This window comes from Octopus bimaculoides, chromosome 6 (genome assembly GCF_046866305.1).
Source record: "Octopus bimaculoides isolate indiv1 chromosome 6, ASM4686630v1, whole genome shotgun sequence".
Taxonomy (NCBI): Eukaryota; Metazoa; Mollusca; class Cephalopoda; order Octopoda; family Octopodidae; genus Octopus; species Octopus bimaculoides.
Window position 1 is genome coordinate 76,709,707 of NC_142933.1, and position 19,364 is coordinate 76,729,070.

Genomic DNA, 19,364 nt, shown 5'->3' on the forward strand with positions numbered 1-19,364 from the left:
ACCAGTCATATGCTGCACATGACTCAAGTGAATCCACAAATTTGAATCATATATAAATGTAAGAAATCAATAATTTATTATACAGATCTATTTATGACAATATTCATGTAGTTATGTAAGTTTAACTCCACGTCTGTTTGACTTTGAAGTATTACGTTAGTTTTCTTTCTAATGAAGTGAACCAGTGCCATTCCAAGAACAAGTTTAAGTATAGAAATAAAAGAATAAAGATTTGTATCAACCCTGATTTTCCTACAACTTCGATAAAATTTAACACTTATTGAATACTTCTGTCACATCAGTAATTGCATGTGCACATCTTACGATAACATAAATGATGTTTCATTTTACATTTAGTGCTTGGATTATAGTTTAAAGTGTAGTTCACATCAAACGATTATCCGGTTGAAGAAAAAATGGAAAAACAAAAATCACAAAAATAGCGTTATATCACAATGTTGTTAGCAGTATGATAGAAAAAAATAAAAAAATAAAGAATCACTCCTTTACTATTTTTCCCAACACGTTAGATAAGCTAGAATGTTTGATTAAATTTAATTTCATATACCAAGCATAGATAACCTTATAAATGTACAAGTTTGTCGCATCAAAGTTTATGTGATACAGGTTTCTCGAAGCATTTTTTGCAAGCGAAAATTGCCGTTAATATTCAGAACTTTTATTAACGAAATCTTATCAAAACATTTCTAAGTAAATAATTTTGAAAATTAATAACAATTTTCACTACAAGAACAATTTAACGACAATTTGTTATGGAATGCCTTATAAAATAAGCAAAAATAAGAGGAAATAACAAAACATTATGCCTGTAATTGAAAGTACGTTAAGACGGAGCTGCACTATTCTATATACATACATACATATGTATATATTTAGTATAAATTAGATAACGAAAAACATTACCTCATTGTAAGAAAAGCAGGCCGTTTAGAATAAACAACCAGCCTGAATAATGAGATATTTTCGGGGAAAACATACAACAAACTAAATAAACAAATCGATATGCTTTAATGTCATGAAACATCAGAGTGCACATTATGTGAAATCCATGCCTAAAGCAATCTCTGTGCTCTGATATGGCGAATTCACGTTGTTCATCCTTCTTTCATTTTGTTTTGTTGTTTCTTCTCTCTTTCTTGATCTGTCTATCTCTTTCTCTCTCTCTATCTCTCCCTCCTCTTCTCTCTCTCTCTCACTATTTTGCTCAATATATACCTCCATTAATTTTCCACGTATCTAATAAAATGCGATAAATAACGAGCAATAAATATTTTCTCGATTTACAGGCCTTACGAATATTTACTTCTTAAAGAGCAAATGTTTGTGAATTGCGTTTTACTAGGAGTAGATATTTTTCAACCAATCATATTGAACCATATTAAAATCTGACTATAAACTACAATTCTCATACAGACACGCACACGCACACACACAAACATTATAATACGTGTAGCAACGCATGAGATTTTTTAAATTTTTGCAAGTTACTCATTCTCAAAATTGAAATGTTTATAATAATAAAAGAACTCTGATTTGACAGAAACAGTAAAGTGCTGTACTAAATAAATTGAAACATTTAAGTTCATCCCTAAGAAAATATGAATTTAAGTGTCAAGAGGTAACACTTTTTTCTGTACATACAGAACAAATTCTTCAAGTTGTAATTCAAGACGAAAATATGAACAAGTGAAAGAATTTCAACAGTGCCACTTAAAATTATTCTGCTAGTTTTCAGAATAAATTGAATTCTAATGGATTTTCTTTCACTGCTCCTCACAGTTTTAACCAGTGTTCCATTATCTCATTCTTAATCAGACGATATAGAAGTTACAAATATGCTTTTGGTTTGAAACCACTTTCAGTATATGACACATGAAATCAATATCTTAGGTAGATGGAAATATTATTATTTAACATAAGATTTAGAATATATTGAAGATTTACAAAAGTACTCCATACCATAGGGAATACAAAATTTGGAAATTATATTAGAAATTCACACACACACACACACACACACACACACACACACACACACACACACACACACACACACACACACACACACACACGTATATACATATATATAAATTGGTGAATATTATACAAGAGAATAGTAGCAAGATATGTCAATCATGAAAGGGCTAATAATCAATTTATATTTAACGTTAAGAAAATTAAAAACAAACAACTTTTCTTAACAACTTCATAGGGAAAAATCAAGAAAATCGTCAATTATTAAGTTTTATCAGTGTAAAATAGTGAAACAGTCCAAATTATGATATTTGCTTGCAGCTTGGTAATGTGAGTAGTTTTGGCTACAAATGTAGCCTAGGACTGCTGCAGAAAATCGAGACGCCGTTCAATCACTGCTCGTTGTTTGATGCGCATTAATACAGAATGTTTCGTTGTAAAATGAAAATATTTTAATGCAAACATCTTCGATAACTGATTTCCAAAATATTACAAGGTCACATATTTTGGAGTAAGAAACAGTTGGTTAGATTGAACTCGATTTTTACCTGGTACTTATTTTATCGGCCTTGAGGAATGAAATGCAAAGAGTACCTCAGAGGTATTTCAACTTAGGACGTAAAACTTCGTAACTAAATATTGTGATGTATTTTTTCATTCAGACCCCGCATTTCATCTAGTCTGCCTCCCCATATCTCTTTGGTAATAGCCTTGATATAGAACTTCAGCAATTTCGCAGCATTTATATTACTCTGCCCCACCTCTCTCTCTCTCTCGTCTATAAAATTACATTTATTATGTTTGATACATATCAACGCACAAAACTCTGAAGATTTACAGTTAATAATTTAAGACATATGTTGTGTTTGGACAATGAAGGGTGGAGTATGTTTTAGTAACAAATTATATCCATATTGCATACAAAGTTAGCGTTAAAATTTGTGTATTTTTAAAAATGTCTTTGCATAAGTGAACTGTTGATACCGTCTGCGTGTGTTCTGTGATGTTCTAAAGTGTACTATTTCTTTGTAGTTTGTTGTAGAGAGACTTAGAGTCAACTCATGTAAAACAAAACTGGAAATATTCTAAGTAGTAGATGGACATGCATGTATCACAGAGGCTATTCTATTTTGGTGACAGACATACAGGAATCACAGAAGTTATTCCTTTCAGTGTGATAGATAGATATGCAAGAGTCATAGAAGCGACTCCATTCTATGCGGTACTCAGATATACATGAATCACGCGAACTATTCAGTTCTACGTCGTAGATATACATATAAGAACTATACGTTTATTTTTGTGCCTCACATTACCTACTGCACCCTTTCTTCATTAAGACCTTAGGTATGTACTGCGGGAGATTTAGTCGTTACTACCGTTTATACTTAAGTTGTTAAACTCTCTCACAAAAACAGTAGGTTAAGTATAATAAAAAAAGAATTAATGACTATAATGAACTAAAATCGGCTGTCTTTAAATATCTTTATTATAAGATGTCCAGCTAGATATAACATAAGCATGTTGAACGTTTAGCGATTGTCAGTCTACAAGTTCCAGCCTTTTGCAATTAATTCCATTATCTTTGTAAAAGTGTATTTTTTATCTTTGTTAAAATACATTTGATCGTTTACTCTGTGAACAATATTTCAGCGGGCAAATGATCTCTATATCTTTTTAAATAGATATTTAGTACAACTGATACTGTGTAGCACGTACATACGTTGCGTCACATTACAACGATGAAATATTTATCACAGTCAACTATTTCAGTTTGAAAGTAGTAATTTCGGTCTTACACATTATGATGAGTATGCCCAACAAATTATAGGTTTTCGTGAAATCGAGGTCGAAAACAAATACATCTATTCAGATGGAATCTCCATATATTGCATGATGAGACCAAACTGGAGCAGACAGAAAAAGAAAATCATCAAAATTAATAAAAGTTATTCGTAAATATATTAGTTTAGAAATTTTGGTCGAGGTTACTTTTATAATACTTTTTCAACACTCACAGTAAAACGTGCATTAAATTTTCATATCCTAATACATGGTGGTTAAAATATAGTGGTTAAACCTGTATCAATTTTACACTTAAAACGAGTCAAATCCATTTCCGACACTGCATAATGCATGAGTATAAACGGTGCTCTTCATCAAAGAATACAGCAAGAAATATTCGTGTTGTCTATGGAAATGAAGCTTTCATTGATCTGATATGTCAACGTTTGGTCGGTTTCGCTCGGTAAATTTTTCTCTCGCATATTCGCCTCGATCTAGATGACATTTTTTCTCGATATTGGGCTTTAAAAACCCTAGTTGATGAAAATGGAAATCAAAATGCACGAGAATAGGAAAGGAGTGAAAGTCCCATTCAGATCATAAGACACCTTCATGAACTAAGAAAAGCATCTAATTTGATCCATTAAGCCGCTCATCCTCTGACTGTTTCTAAGCGTAATCAAGGAGTAGCACTCTACATGTTATTGAAAGGAAAACTTGCTACTTAACATTTCGTGGGTAGAAATAATCACAAGTAATGGTGAATAGATTCTCTATAATCATATCCAAGGAAAACGACAATAGTTAGCAGCCAATAAAAAATGTTAATTTTTCTCAAAACAGGGACTACACCCTCAAAAGTTACACTCTGTGTTTGGTGGAGTATGAAGAGTGTCGTCTATTATGACGTGTTAAAACCAATCGAAGCAGCTAATACGGAGAAGTACTGCCGTTAATTGCAAGTAGTGTATAAATATTGCGAGATAATGCAGGACCTCATATTGACCAAATCACCCGGGGGAATCACACACGCTCGCACACACACACACACACACACACACACACACACACACACACACACACACACACACACACACACACAATTTCCTAAATACCATTATGAAATTAATATTGAATTTTCTTTTGTGTTACTATTAAATTACTTTGATTTTGTTATTACCACAACGCAATGATTTACAAAAAGAAATATCTTCCGCTGCATATATAACATACATATAATGTTTCACCTTTACAGATTACAACTTTGAGAAGTACAAAGGCGTTCTAAACTCTGTGTGGTTACAAGAAAAGCCATGTACATCTTTTGAACGACATTTACTGAAATATGAAAGTACAAACAAAGGAAAATCTCTGAAGGTATGCCATAGTATTTTGATATAAATTTAAATAACCTGCGTGATAAACCTCTCAAACGACTAACGAAATACGAAAACTGTATAAAAGCGTAGCTGTAAAATTTATTCAAGTTTTATAATTCTGCACTTAGAAATCTAAATATTTAATCCAAGGCAAAATAATTGTACCCATAGGCGTGTTTGGCAATCAATCACCTGTTTTAAGATATACAACTCAATATAAATGTGCCTTATGAAAATATATGTCTCCATACAAGCGTTCATGCTCAGACAGCGGACATGCTTAGACGAGAAAATATTTATAACTCTGGTGTTTGCAAAATGTTGTTTGGGCTAGTTGGATAAAATTCCCTAATTTATAGAAACTGCAACGTTCTTTTTTATTGAGCTTAATTCTGTGATCTGTTATACTAATAATGGGGAGATTAATAATAGTGTTTTACTAATACTGCTGAGACTTTTCTGCAAATGCAAACTTTGCAAAGTATGCACGAAATCTCAAATGTAAGTATAAATCTAGTCGTGGACCCGGAACGCTTTGTCACAATATGTTTGGGAAGTTTAACTTTTTACCCCACATACCACGTTCTCCGTCATTGTGTCATTGTTTTCTTTGCGTATCACCATGCAATATAAATTTACGACGATTCATATTTACCCGAGTTTAAGTCGGGTAATAGTCTGCCTACACATTTAAATAAATCTTTGTGCTGTTTGTCAGACTCTATATCCTATTAATGTTTTTTAACTGGGTAGAAAAAACACGTCAGTTCTAAAATCCACTACATATTTAAAATTAAAGCGTTGCACCTATGTTAGGAGCTAATGTTTTTAGCATAAGATTTAATATAAATCTGCATAATCGATTTTAAATCTTTATCTCTGAGCTTGTAACTGTTAGTATATTTTTCTAAAATGCGACACTAGTATATTTTTATACTATTTGTCAACGCTTTGCATATTATCCTCTTTCTATTTGTCCATGTGGCAATGATTCCACATATTATAAATCATTCGTCTATATTTTGAAAATCTCTTCGGGTGTAGGATTTACCGATTCTGCAAAATACAAATATTTCATTTCAGGCTTGATTGTTCCTTATAGTTATTACATTTTTTTAATATAAATATAGTAAACATGAGAAAATTAAAAAAAAAATTTTATTTTATTTTATAAAAAAGTGGGTTTTCATACAAGAAGTAGGAAAAAATACTTATATGTAGTTACCATGACAATTTAATCCTTTTCAAATGCTGTAGCAACATTTTAAGCAATCGAATCGATTTCTGTGTACCATATGTTTTCGTAGCTAAAAAGTCTCTATATTTATTTTCAGGAAAAAATCTGGTACTTGAAGTAAAAAGCATGGAGGTTGTGACTTCAACATTAGAGTCCAGTTTTATTAAACATCTACCAAACAGCACTGATACTAACCATGAAGAATTTTATCATATGGCTCAATACATTACTGGACTTATTGTTTACCCAATCACTTGCGTTTTCGGCATAACTGGCAATATACTTACATTGGTCGTTCTCTCTCACAAAGATTTAGCTACATCAACTAACGTCTATCTCTCAGCACTTGCTGTTGGAGATCTGATAAAATTGATCAATGACACGTTGTATTTCATTGTTTTGCTCATTAAGACATGGAATCCTGATAAAGGTGATGAATCCCTTTCAAGACTTTATCCATACGCCCACTATTTATTTAACCTATCTCTCTGCATAACAGGATGGCTAACAGTATCAGTTGCATTTGAACGTTATATTTCTATATGCCATCCAACAAGAGCCAAAGAGATGTGTACAGTTTTTAGAGCTCGCATTGTGAGCACTTTTGTATTTATATTTATGATAATATTCTCGCTTCCGTCAGCCCTTCGATATAAAACTGTTATACGGCTACGACCTAATACTAATGACTCATACCATGATGTAGAACTAACTGATTTGGGTCGAAATGATGCATTTATGACTCCTTATACATGGGTACAAAATTGCTTGAGAACACTTTTACCTTTGCTTATATTAGTTTTCTTGAATGCTCGAATTGTCCACGAGTTAAGAAAATCACGTGTCCCAGGTAAGAAATTGTCCTCAAGAAACCGTATTACTTTAATGTTAATCGTTGTCGTGATAGTATTTATTATTTGCATTACTCCAGATGCTATCATGTCGACAGTATTTGGATTTGGCTATTACGATGAAACAAACTTAGTTAGAGGAATCAGAGAAATAACTGACACTCTATTGGCAATCAACTCAGCATGTAATTTTGTACTCTACTGTACTATGAGCAAAGTATTTCGAGATACTTTCGTTAAAATGTTTCTGAGGGACTGTACTTGGTGTCCAATGTGGTGTTCGAATAAATGGAAGCTAGAATCTCAAACAAATCAGATTAATAGCACGGTAAAATGATAAAATACCTCATTAAATATTGCATCATACGGAATTAAAATAGAACCCTTTCTTCTATAGAGTTTCTGAAATAAAATATAGTTGAAAATGTTGAATTTAACCTTTGTTACACAACATATTTTTGATGCTGACTTATAAGTGCATCAACGGCTGGTGCTCCATACAGAAACACAAAAATCCGGTGCTGACTATACTTTTATTAAAGAAAATATATATTATTAAAAAATGATGATACTGAAAAAGAACATAATTTCATTTTAATGAAAAGTTACTGCTGAACGTGTTTCTGTATATTGAACAGATACTGTTAGAAAAAAAATATTAGTAGAGGTCATAACTGATGGTAATTATTGTCAGAAGTATATTGAACATATATTCACTCAAAATATATTATTGTAATTAGATGTAAATAAAGAGGCACATAGTTACTACAAAATAAATCATTGAAAATGGATGTCATTTGCATAAAAAATATATCAATGATATCATTCAGTGAAATCTACATTTATCAGACGCTGTTGATATAATAAACCTTTATAATATATTTTTTGCATAATTAATAGCATAATAATTTAACCAACGTATGATACATACATACATATAAATATTTATAAATAATGTGCACATATACATACATATACATACATATATATATATATATATATATATATATATATATATATATATATATATATATATATATGCACACACGTACACACATATTTATATATAAATGTATATATGCATATATATATATACACACACACACATATATATATATATATATATATATATATATATATATATATATATATATATACATACAAAGTATGGGAGTTTAGTTCACAGATGATCTAAACGATTAGGTACGCACGCTAGGTAAGTTCTGTAACAGAGTACTAGGGCTCCAAGATTGTAGCCGAGACGGTAGTTATGGAGCCATTGCAGATTTCCGATATAGCGGATATATAATTATTAAATAGAACAACAAAGGTTAAGGCAAGGCAAAAATCTCAAGTCATATACATTATTATTATCGGAAAAAATTCAACGTCTTACAGCTGGTTTTGGGATATATCAGAGTATGGGATATTCCGTCATCAGAGACAAATACGAAAAATGAGAAGGTTATAGATAATGAAATCACTACATAGAGAAAGGCGTAAAAGAACAAAGAGATGAAGAGAGAGAAGAAAAAAGCAGCATAAAAGTTCACAGTTCAATTTCCCATGTTATAGAAATAAGTGCATAAGTCCTTATGCTTCTTTTTTCTTCTGTCTCCTCATCTCCTTATACCTTTACTCCTGTCCTCTATGTCGTCATTTCATTAATATATACCCTTCTCATTTTCCCTATTTGTCTCTGAAAGCGGAATACTCCATATCCTAGGATATCTCAGAAATAGCTGTAAGATTTAAAATTTTGTCCAATAAAAATAATGTATATGACTGGAGATGTTTGCCTTGCCTTAACGGTTGTCCACTTTAGCAATTTTATATATATATATATATATATATATATATATATATATATATATATATGTATAAATCTACGTAAATACATATATAACTATAAATAGAAATATATCACATATATTATATTGCATTATATATATATATATATATATATATATATATATATATATATATATATATATATATATATATATACATATATATTCTATTGTGTCAGGGGAGAGTCATTCTCTTTTAGTGCATTATAATTTAACACACTCACCAGTAAAGTTTCCATTCATTTACGTATTTATAAATGAGTAACTGAGTGGAAACTTTACCGCTGACGGTGTTGTTAAATTATAAGGCACTAATAGATAATTACTCTCCCCATACAGAAGAGAATATGCTTCAACACACGAACTGACATAAATTATTTTGCAAACCTTATCCGAAAACGAAATATATATATATGTATATATATATATATATATATATATATATATATATATATATATATATATATATATATATATATATATATATATATATATAGTTTTAGGGAAAATATAGAAAAATTAATAATTAAAATTTCAATTGATTTTAATCGATTTAAATTTCTTTTCTATTTGAAAATTGGTTATGAAACACGTGTAATCTTTTTATTATATTTATCTTATGATATTTACTTTACTTTATATTATACTCATTTATTGTGCTTTTAATTATTAATTTTTCTATATGTGATAGTGGATTTTCATCGATGAGTTCTTGAAAATTGGTTATTTTCCCTAAAACTATATATTTTATATATACTTTATCTATAAGGCTCAATTTAATTTTAATTTTTTATAAATTGATTTTAATTGAGTTTTTTACCTGTAATTTTGGATTTTGTCCCTAATATTATTATATATATATATATATATATATATATATATATATATATATATATATATATATATATATATATATTATACATTATATATTGTATATATTATATACATATATATCATATTATATATAGATGTATATTATAGATATATGTATATGTATACATATACATAGACGATATATAAATATATACGATATATACGTTACATATAGATGTATATTATATATTTAATACATATATGGTATATACATATATTATATATTATGTATATATTATTTATATGTATATTATGTATATATATTATGTCATATACATTATATATGATATAAATATATTATGAATATATATATATATATATATATATATATATATATATATATATATATATATATATATATATATATATATATATATATATATATATATATATACAAACATATGCATATATATGCATATACACATATATACACATATTTATATATACAAACTCATATATATATAGATATATATACATATATATATATTCTTGACTGGTAGCACTTGCATGTGCAAGTTGTTTGCAAGAGAGACACACACACACATATATACTTACATTTACATATATATATATATAAATATATATGTACGTATCTATATATATGGACCTATATATATATATATATATATATATATATATATATATATATATATATATATATATATATATATTATGACATTCTTGTACATCACCTAAATTAATATAAAATCATTTTTCATTGATGCAACAACAAAACAATGTTATTTTATTTTCTATTTCGGTCCTCTTTACTAAATCCTATTCGATTTTCCAAACATGAAGTAATTCTAATCCAGCTTTAAATGTGAGGGTTTAATCATGTTGGTGCTAACGAGTAACAAGAAATTAGTAAGTTGTATTGAATCAGTGATTACTTGACATATTTGCAAAATCTGTTTATTCTAAGTGGAAAATGTTCAAACTTATTGTTACTTTTAGCGTCAACGAGTAAACTTTGCTAATTAAAAATGAAGTGGAAAAGAAGAAGGGTAAATATAAATCAATAATGAATGACTTCAACTGACTCAAAGTAAAGAATAAGCATTTCTCTAATTTCTGCATATGTATGCACGCACGCACGCATGTATGCATGCATGCATGCATACATACATACATGCATACATACATACATAAATGTATACATACATATATGTATGCGTGTATATATATATATATATATATATATATATATGTATATATATATATATATATATATATATATATATATATATATATATATATATATATATATATATATATATATATATATATATACATGGAATGTATGTACGTATATATACGTGTATATATTTCTGTGTATGCATGTATATATATATCTGAATTTATGTATGTATGCATGTATGTATGTATATATATTTGTGTGTATATATATATATATATATATATATATATATATATATATATATATATATATATATATATATATATATATATATATATATATATATATTAATAAATGTATGTAATATCTGTGGTTTGTGCGTCCCATGCATTTGTGTGTGTGTATGTGTGTGTGTGTTTTTGTGGTGTATGTGTGTATCAAACACTATAATTATTTGAGAACAGTAATAAATAATGGCTTTTTCAAGTGACACGCATTTAACAATTTTGAGATAACATATGAATGTGAATAATATTCATGGATGTATGTTGAATATAATATTTAATGTATATCTTTGTACGTTTTCCATGTATGTATACGTGTTGACTATATATGTCTATATGTGTACATAATTTTATACTCTTACATATTTTTATTGTCAGTGTCATGATATTGAATTATCACTGAAATATATTCACACAGCTATGAACAAGAACTATTCAGTTCATTAATCGATCCTTGATATTTGACTAGTTCATTGACTTAATTTAAATATAGTCAAAATCAAACATGGTAGCATTTATAATTACAACGTAAAAGTAGGTGACGTATAATGTAGTCTGCCTTATCGTGTCTGTCATTATACAGTCATTTTCAGTATTATAGTATAAATTTATGCATTCAGGAGAACGTTAATACTTTAAAGGAATGACCATAGTCGAGCGAAGTACTAAGAATTATTTTAGTGATCTCAGAGGAATGTAAGGCAAATAGTAGAACAGTAAAGCGATATCAATTTTTCATTGTTGTCATTTTAACTTCTTTAATTTTATACAATTTTATACTATTCATGTATCACTACAGTATCTATAACATCCTTGGTTCTGTATATTATACTGCCAATTGGCTTTGATAATAACAAATAGTTAAAATCAATTAAAAATACTATATATTTATATTAGGTGTAAATGCACACAAAACCAAAAACAGATGTATATGTATATGCTTCATACAGTACATCAACACCTCATATGTTCCTTCTCTAAGTTCTCATATAATATATCTAGTGGTAACCCGAGTTAATTATTGTTTAGTGTGGTAAAAATAACCAAGTGAAATAGAAATAGAATTAGAGGAAAGTAATAAAGAGAAACAACGAACGAGAGACAATGACATGAAAGAAAGGAAAGTCGCAGAAATCTGACCAAAGTGCAATCTTTGGTCAGAGAAAAGACATGATGAATGTATTATTACCTATAAATATGAGGTGTAAATATATGAAATATCATACTTGATATAATTGGTCTAATAGTATTTAGTTAGCCGACCCCGCCGTGGTCTTGATTTGAAATCCTAGTGGCTCTGACCTAACGTCCATACCTCTGCGACAGATGATTAGTGCAGATATTCTATAAAAATGCATGTTCTTGCCCCTCTATGCAATAAATCATTTTATGTAATTGCTAAAACATAACATTGAAACAATTTTCCTGAAAACAGTTTTGTTTTGTGAATATAAGAAATTTAAAAGGCTTGACCAATAGTTTTATATCGTTGTTGAATATCTTGTATTCCTTGTGGATGATGAACGACAAAATTGATCGCAAATTATTATGTAAATAAGTTACATCTCACGGTACAACGTTTCTATCAAGATGGTCATCAAATTCTTATTAATAACTCGAACATTGATTTGAGTTTATGCTAAACAAAAAAAAGAAAGACAACCAAACACGAGTGTGTTTCGTAGCGACATTGAACAGTTCGTGAAGGTGTGTCGGTACACACTAGTCTTCGGTAATGTAAACAGTTCAGAATAAATAATTTAACCGTCAAATATCCATTTGTTTCGAAATCCAATCCGTGGCAAATCAAATTTATTTCATTAGATTTATTTGATATACAGACAAGCATCCTTTTCATTGAGACTCTATGGAGAAAGAAGCTTAGTGTGAGGTGTAATACAGGCATTTAACATTGACAATGATATATATATATATATATATATATATATATATATATATATATATATAGAGAGAGAGAGAGAGAGAGAGAGAGAGAGACAAGCTGTTGATTTAGCCGACCACTTATTTCAATTTAGCATACAGAACGTATTAAGTAGTATGTTCTTGTCAATAGATATACAATTAATTTGTGTATCAGAGATATATTATCATTTGATGCTATTTACATTTATTATTGATACTTAATGTATGGGCAGTGAAAGTGATGTAATATCAAGTAGAATTTGACCTGAGGACATGGAAATAAAGCATTTTGTCTGTCACCAATTGTTTCTGCTAACAAACTTTTCTATTAATATTCAATTTTCACAAAATATTTTATGAGTTAAAAAAAAGAAAAGCAATTTTACCCAAAATAGATTTTAAAAAAACAACATTTCCACCTACATGTTTATTAGAATAAAATTACATTACATCACAAAATAATATAAGCCGTCCAATGTTATTCTGTGTCAAAATCATGTTGAAAATCTGAATTTGTATTTGGTTTCAATGATACTACACGGCATATGAATTTTAGAATGTACTGCATGATACATTTTACTGCAAATTAGGTTTCAAGGAATTCAGTGACGTAAAAAGAACTATTGAGTTTCTCAGTTAGTTAGTTCTTTAAATTACGCAACATTGTTGATACTATGTCTAAAAAATTCCATGCAATATATTCTGTCCTGACAAAAATATTCTCTTATGATCTTCCTTTTAACACACACACAAAAACACACACACATACACACAGACGCACGCACACACACACACACGCACACACTTGAATATATGTTTGTGCGTATATATATATATATATATATATATATATATATACAGACATGCATGTGTGTGCATGCGCGCGCATGTATATGTATGTACAGACATGTGCACTAAATAAAGATATGAACACTCAGTATGTGTAGCGGAGTTTAAACATTTGCATTAACGTTTGACTAGGTGTCGAGTTTGTGAATACATACATTCAATCGTGAATACATGCTTTTATGCATACGTACATACACACATATGCACGTACGCACACAGACACATACACACACAGAGGCACACACACATACATACATGCACACGCACACATGCATGCACACACAAATACATATATATTAATCTGTGAAGGCAAATCACTATTCCGATTCCATTTTTAACAAAAAGACATTAAATAATTTTCGGAGCTGTATTTATTTGGCAAGTTCTTTAACCTGAGAACATGTTTTGAAACTGGCACAATAATATCATGAATGAGTCATGATAGATGTTTATATTCACATCGTTGAAAAGTCGAAATAGCAATTTAGAATAATCTACACATAACCTTATTCATGTTTGTTTAAATTTTAAATAGCTATGATTATTTTTCAGTGATGTAAATTTTAAATGCTGATTTACAATAACTGTACATTTTGATCCTCCTGACATTTCTTCTAAAACAAAATATTATTATACATATGTTTTAAGAGTGCCGTATTTTTATAGCTAATACCGGTCGTTCGTTCTTGTTTTTAGATCTATTTTTCTTAGAAATTCTCTATTCCTATTGTGTGACAAAAATTTCTTGTTAAACTATAACTATAAACAAGAAACAACAATCAGTGCATGTGTTTGTAGATTATAATAATGTGACTCTCTCAAATATAACTATATTGGCTTCATCCCACGGTTTCAGATCAAAATTCTTGCAAAACAAATCTAAAAACTAATTTACAATCAATATTGTTTCCTATAGGGGGAATTCGTTTAAATCAAGATGTTGCTGTAATTATTACAATTTCAATTTATAAAAGCTGTATTTGCACAATAAAGAGTTGGGCCGAAAATGGGAGATATAAAATTGTCTTTTTCTCTAATTCACTGCTGCTTGAAGCAAAATGAAGTGTTATATATTCGCTCCAAGTTATACCATAAATTTCATTGAAAATAACTATTTTGTGAAGCGTTTCGTACATAATATCTAAAAAAATATGTGACATATTTGATAAACTTGAATTCAATGTCAAAATTTTCTAATTTTCATTATTTCTGCTCATATGCCTCAGAAAAATTCCAAATGGAAGAAGTTGGAGAAATAAAATAAGTAATTTCTATTTCACTTCATATTTAAACCTTTGATTTTTTAATTTTGTTTATAATTCCTTAATGTATTTCGTTTAATCGTAGCTGAAAGTAACATTTACTGTGTGAGCCTCGAATCACTATATGTGCATAAATTTATTTAGATCTTAATACATTTCTTCACATTTTTACGGTTTTCTCCGACGAGTGGAGTATTCTTTTTCCATTGACTAACAAATTCTTTTTGTCCTAATAATTTCTTATGAAAATACTTTATGAATATATATCTAACACTCACTAAAAGCCAATTCGTATTTTTTACAATTACAAACGATTCAATAACATATACATTGATATACGTGATCAAACCTTCAAGAAGAAGTGTTATTTTGAAAAAAAGGAAAGAAAAACCACAAGAACTATATTTCTTGTTGCGACACCAATATGTAATGTTCTCTATGTTTCATGAAATCTTCCATCAATAAAATTGTATTTCAAATTTCATATTTGTTTCTCCTATTCTATATTGAATCACAAACGATTCAATACCATATACATTGATATACGTGATCAAACCTTCAAGATGATGTGTTATTTTGAAAAACAAAATGAAAAGAAAAACCACAAGAACTACATTTCTTGTTGCAACTCCAATATATAATGTTCTCTATGTTTCATGAAATCTTCCATCAATAAAATTGTATTTCAAATTTCATATTTGTTTCTCCTATTCTATACTGAATTACGTCACACTGGTGTATATTCTACCATTTCTATGTTGTGATTAGAATTGTGTCACTTATATGTTTGCCAAAAAATCGGTACCAGTACACTAACACGCACATAATGTAACACACATATATACACACATTTCCGCCTGAATAGTAAACTGGTAAGTTTTTACTTCACAAATGAACCCAACTGATCGTATCAATTCATTATCCTCCTATCCTATAAAGTATCTTGGCAAAAAATCCCTTACGCTTGCAAATTAGTTTAATAGGAATATTGACTTGCTTTTCATGAATGTAAGAGAAGATTCGTCAGGAGCTTCAAGAGATGAAAACAATTAGAAACTTATTATTACGATTTTCAGCTACAGTCTTCTCGAAAATAAATACGGATTCAAGAATAAAAGTATAACGTTGACGATTTTTAGCTATTAATACGAAATGAAAATGTAGGGCTCAAAAATTCTTGAAGCTTTCAATATTGTGAAACTAATATAAAGGATATACTTGAGCGCTAGCAGAATTTTGGTATCTCCATTTTGAGATACTAATAACGAGAACTAAAGATCTTAGGACGTTGGTCTGTTTATAATGCAGTTTTAAATGGGTTTGATGTTTACAATACAATTGTCAAGTTTAGAAGAGTAACCATCTAGTATTAATGAGCCAATAATAACAGAACTTTAGTATATTAATATCACACGTCAGTTGCAATCTTTTACTGGACACAGACTAAAACGTGCATATGATTCAACATGAATATTTTGGAATAATTCTATTTAAATCGCACTTAGATTTTGCATATAATTACCGGTTTTTCAAACCTGAAATTAGTTTGGACCACAAGAGTTTCCTAAACATTTGGTATCTAAGAATGCATAGTAATCCTTGAAACATAATTGAAACATTCTTGTTTAAGGTGTTGGTAATGTATAGCCCCAAGTCATTCCCGTTATCGAACAAATCCGTGATGAAAATCACGTCAGCACTGGTCACACTCTTTTAGACGCTATGCAAGAGTATATTATTTATTGTGTCCATTCATTAGTTAAGATGGTAGTGTGTATTTTCAGAGAAACTTGGATTCAATTTCTAGGAGGTCATGCGAACCTTATTCTATCGTTAGCTCATTATACAGATTGCATGAGAATTGCTTATTGACGTTTATATGCAGAGGAATTGTGTTTACATATTTCATGTAAGAATATGTATTTTTGTCATTTATAATGAGACTCGACCGTTTAAAATAGTCTGCAATGTAATTTAGGGTTTCATTTCAGTGCATATTTAACACGTACAAGGCTATGAGAATGTTTGTGAATGAAATAAAAAATGTGAGATTTGTATAGGATCTCCCTCAGAAGATACAGACGAGAAAAATAGTGGAAAAGTGGATGAAACAAATACAGATTGCAAAAGAGATATTTGGAGATATTTTTATATTTTTATTTTATTGTGACAAAAGTGATGTCCGCTAGCTTTTGTTGGGTAGGAAGAAATTATACTCACTGGTGGTTTCAAAGCTAATTTGTTCGAGCGTATTGAAGGCTGTAAATACTAGGCAGTATCATTACCTAGATACTCAGCAGCTTTTATAGGTTAGATAAAAAAAACACTGAATTAGCAAAGCTAGACAGAACTAGGAAGGAACTCAATTTGAATGTAGGACTCCACCTATGAGCAGGAGTAGCATGATTATACTTACCTAGAAAGAAAGGCAGAAGACTGCATGAGTTAGCTAGAGTTGATATAAACACCAATGTAGGTAATAGCGAAAAAAGTTTATTAAAAGCTGTTACAGTCGCAGCAAGACATAGCGAAATCAAAACCCCAAACGAAGTTAAAAACCAGAAAAAAGAACTGGCAGGAGAAGGCGTTGCATGGTGGATTCCCAAAGATAGTTTCAGCAAATAGTAGTAGTGAGACATGGTTATGGTTGCAGAAAGTAAAGCTGAAGAGGTAGCCAAAAAGTTTGTTAGTAAACTGCACAAGATCAAGCATTAAGGACTAATTGGATAAAAGCCAATATAGACAAAAGCTATGTAGATTCTCAATGTCGATTATGCATATCAAAAGAGGAAAGCGTTACTGATACAGTGAGTGAATGTAGTATGTTGGAACAGAAAGAAAACAAGAAAAGAGATAACAATCTAGGGAGAGCAATCCACTGGGAGCTATGTAGAAAGCTAGGATTTGAACATACTGATGAATGGGATGAACACGAACCTAGAAAAGTACTGAGAAGTAAGACATACAAGATGTTGTGGGACTTTAAGGTTCAGAATGACAGAGTAATTGAAGCTAGAAGGCCTGATTTAATAGTGGTCGATAAAGCGAATAGAATGTGTTAGATAATTGACTTTACAGTCCCAGATGATGAAATAATTAATATGCCAGGTATAGAAAAAGACTAAAGTATCAGGTCCTAGCGACTGAATTAAAAAAACTATGGAAAGTGAGGATAAAATGCATCCCAGAGTTATAGGTGCATTGCGAACTATCCCTAATGATCTGAACAGATGGATAGAGGAAATAGGTATAAAAACCCATCAGCGACAGCTTGGATACCTAGGATGGCTCTTGGCATCTAATATTCCTTGCTGAAATCCAATAGGAGGGTTCTTGGCATCTAATGCTAGTTGTTGAAGCCCGATGTTAGGATTCTTTTCTTTTCCAACAGTGTAATCTGTTAAGAGTATATGAAAAAAAAAAATTGAATGATACTGAATGATGATGATAATGATGATGATGATGATGATGATAATAATAATAATAATTATAATAATAATGCAGTACCAATGCCGTGGTGCAGGACCTTATGCCCTGATGCAATACCAGGCAGTGGCTCTCTTAACTTCGGATTTTAACTGATTAGAAGTGTTATAAAAGATGGGCTACAGCAAATATTCTGCTCAGTACCCCAGATTTGCTTGTCAGTTTTTTTATGTTAAGCAGTTGAGCATGTCCCTTAGTGGCTGACGATATATGCACCTCTGATCATGAGCAGAAGGAGTGAGGGAGTATCATATGCTGAGAGGTATGTCTTGAGAGAAATTCTTTGGCGTTTGAATAATTCACCTTTGGAAACATGATTGTTTTGTTCAACATTCTTAAACAACCCTTATTCAGGGACCTTTTGAGCAGGATGGGCTACTCGACCTGAAGGAAATTTTAGCTGGGCCTCACCTCCAAGGTCATGCGCTGCTTATCTTGGTATGAGATCA

The 19,364-nt window shown here is 29.9% G+C and overlaps 1 protein-coding gene across 2 annotated transcripts in view; it reads left to right on the top strand.

The window, feature by feature from the left end:
* The window catches only part of LOC106874042 (FMRFamide receptor), a 242,456-nt gene extending 234,663 nt beyond the window's left edge, over positions 1–7,793 (top strand). For both annotated transcript variants that reach the window (XM_014921607.3, XM_089354117.1), the window contains 2 exons: positions 5,036–5,157; positions 6,494–7,793. In XM_014921607.3, coding sequence (XP_014777093.1) covers positions 6,523–7,584 — 1,062 coding nt within the window. In that variant the 5' untranslated portion in view covers positions 5,036–5,157; positions 6,494–6,522 and the 3' untranslated portion in view covers positions 7,585–7,793. The remainder of the gene's footprint in view (positions 1–5,035; positions 5,158–6,493) is intronic.
* The last annotated feature ends 11,571 nt before the right edge of the window (positions 7,794–19,364 follow it).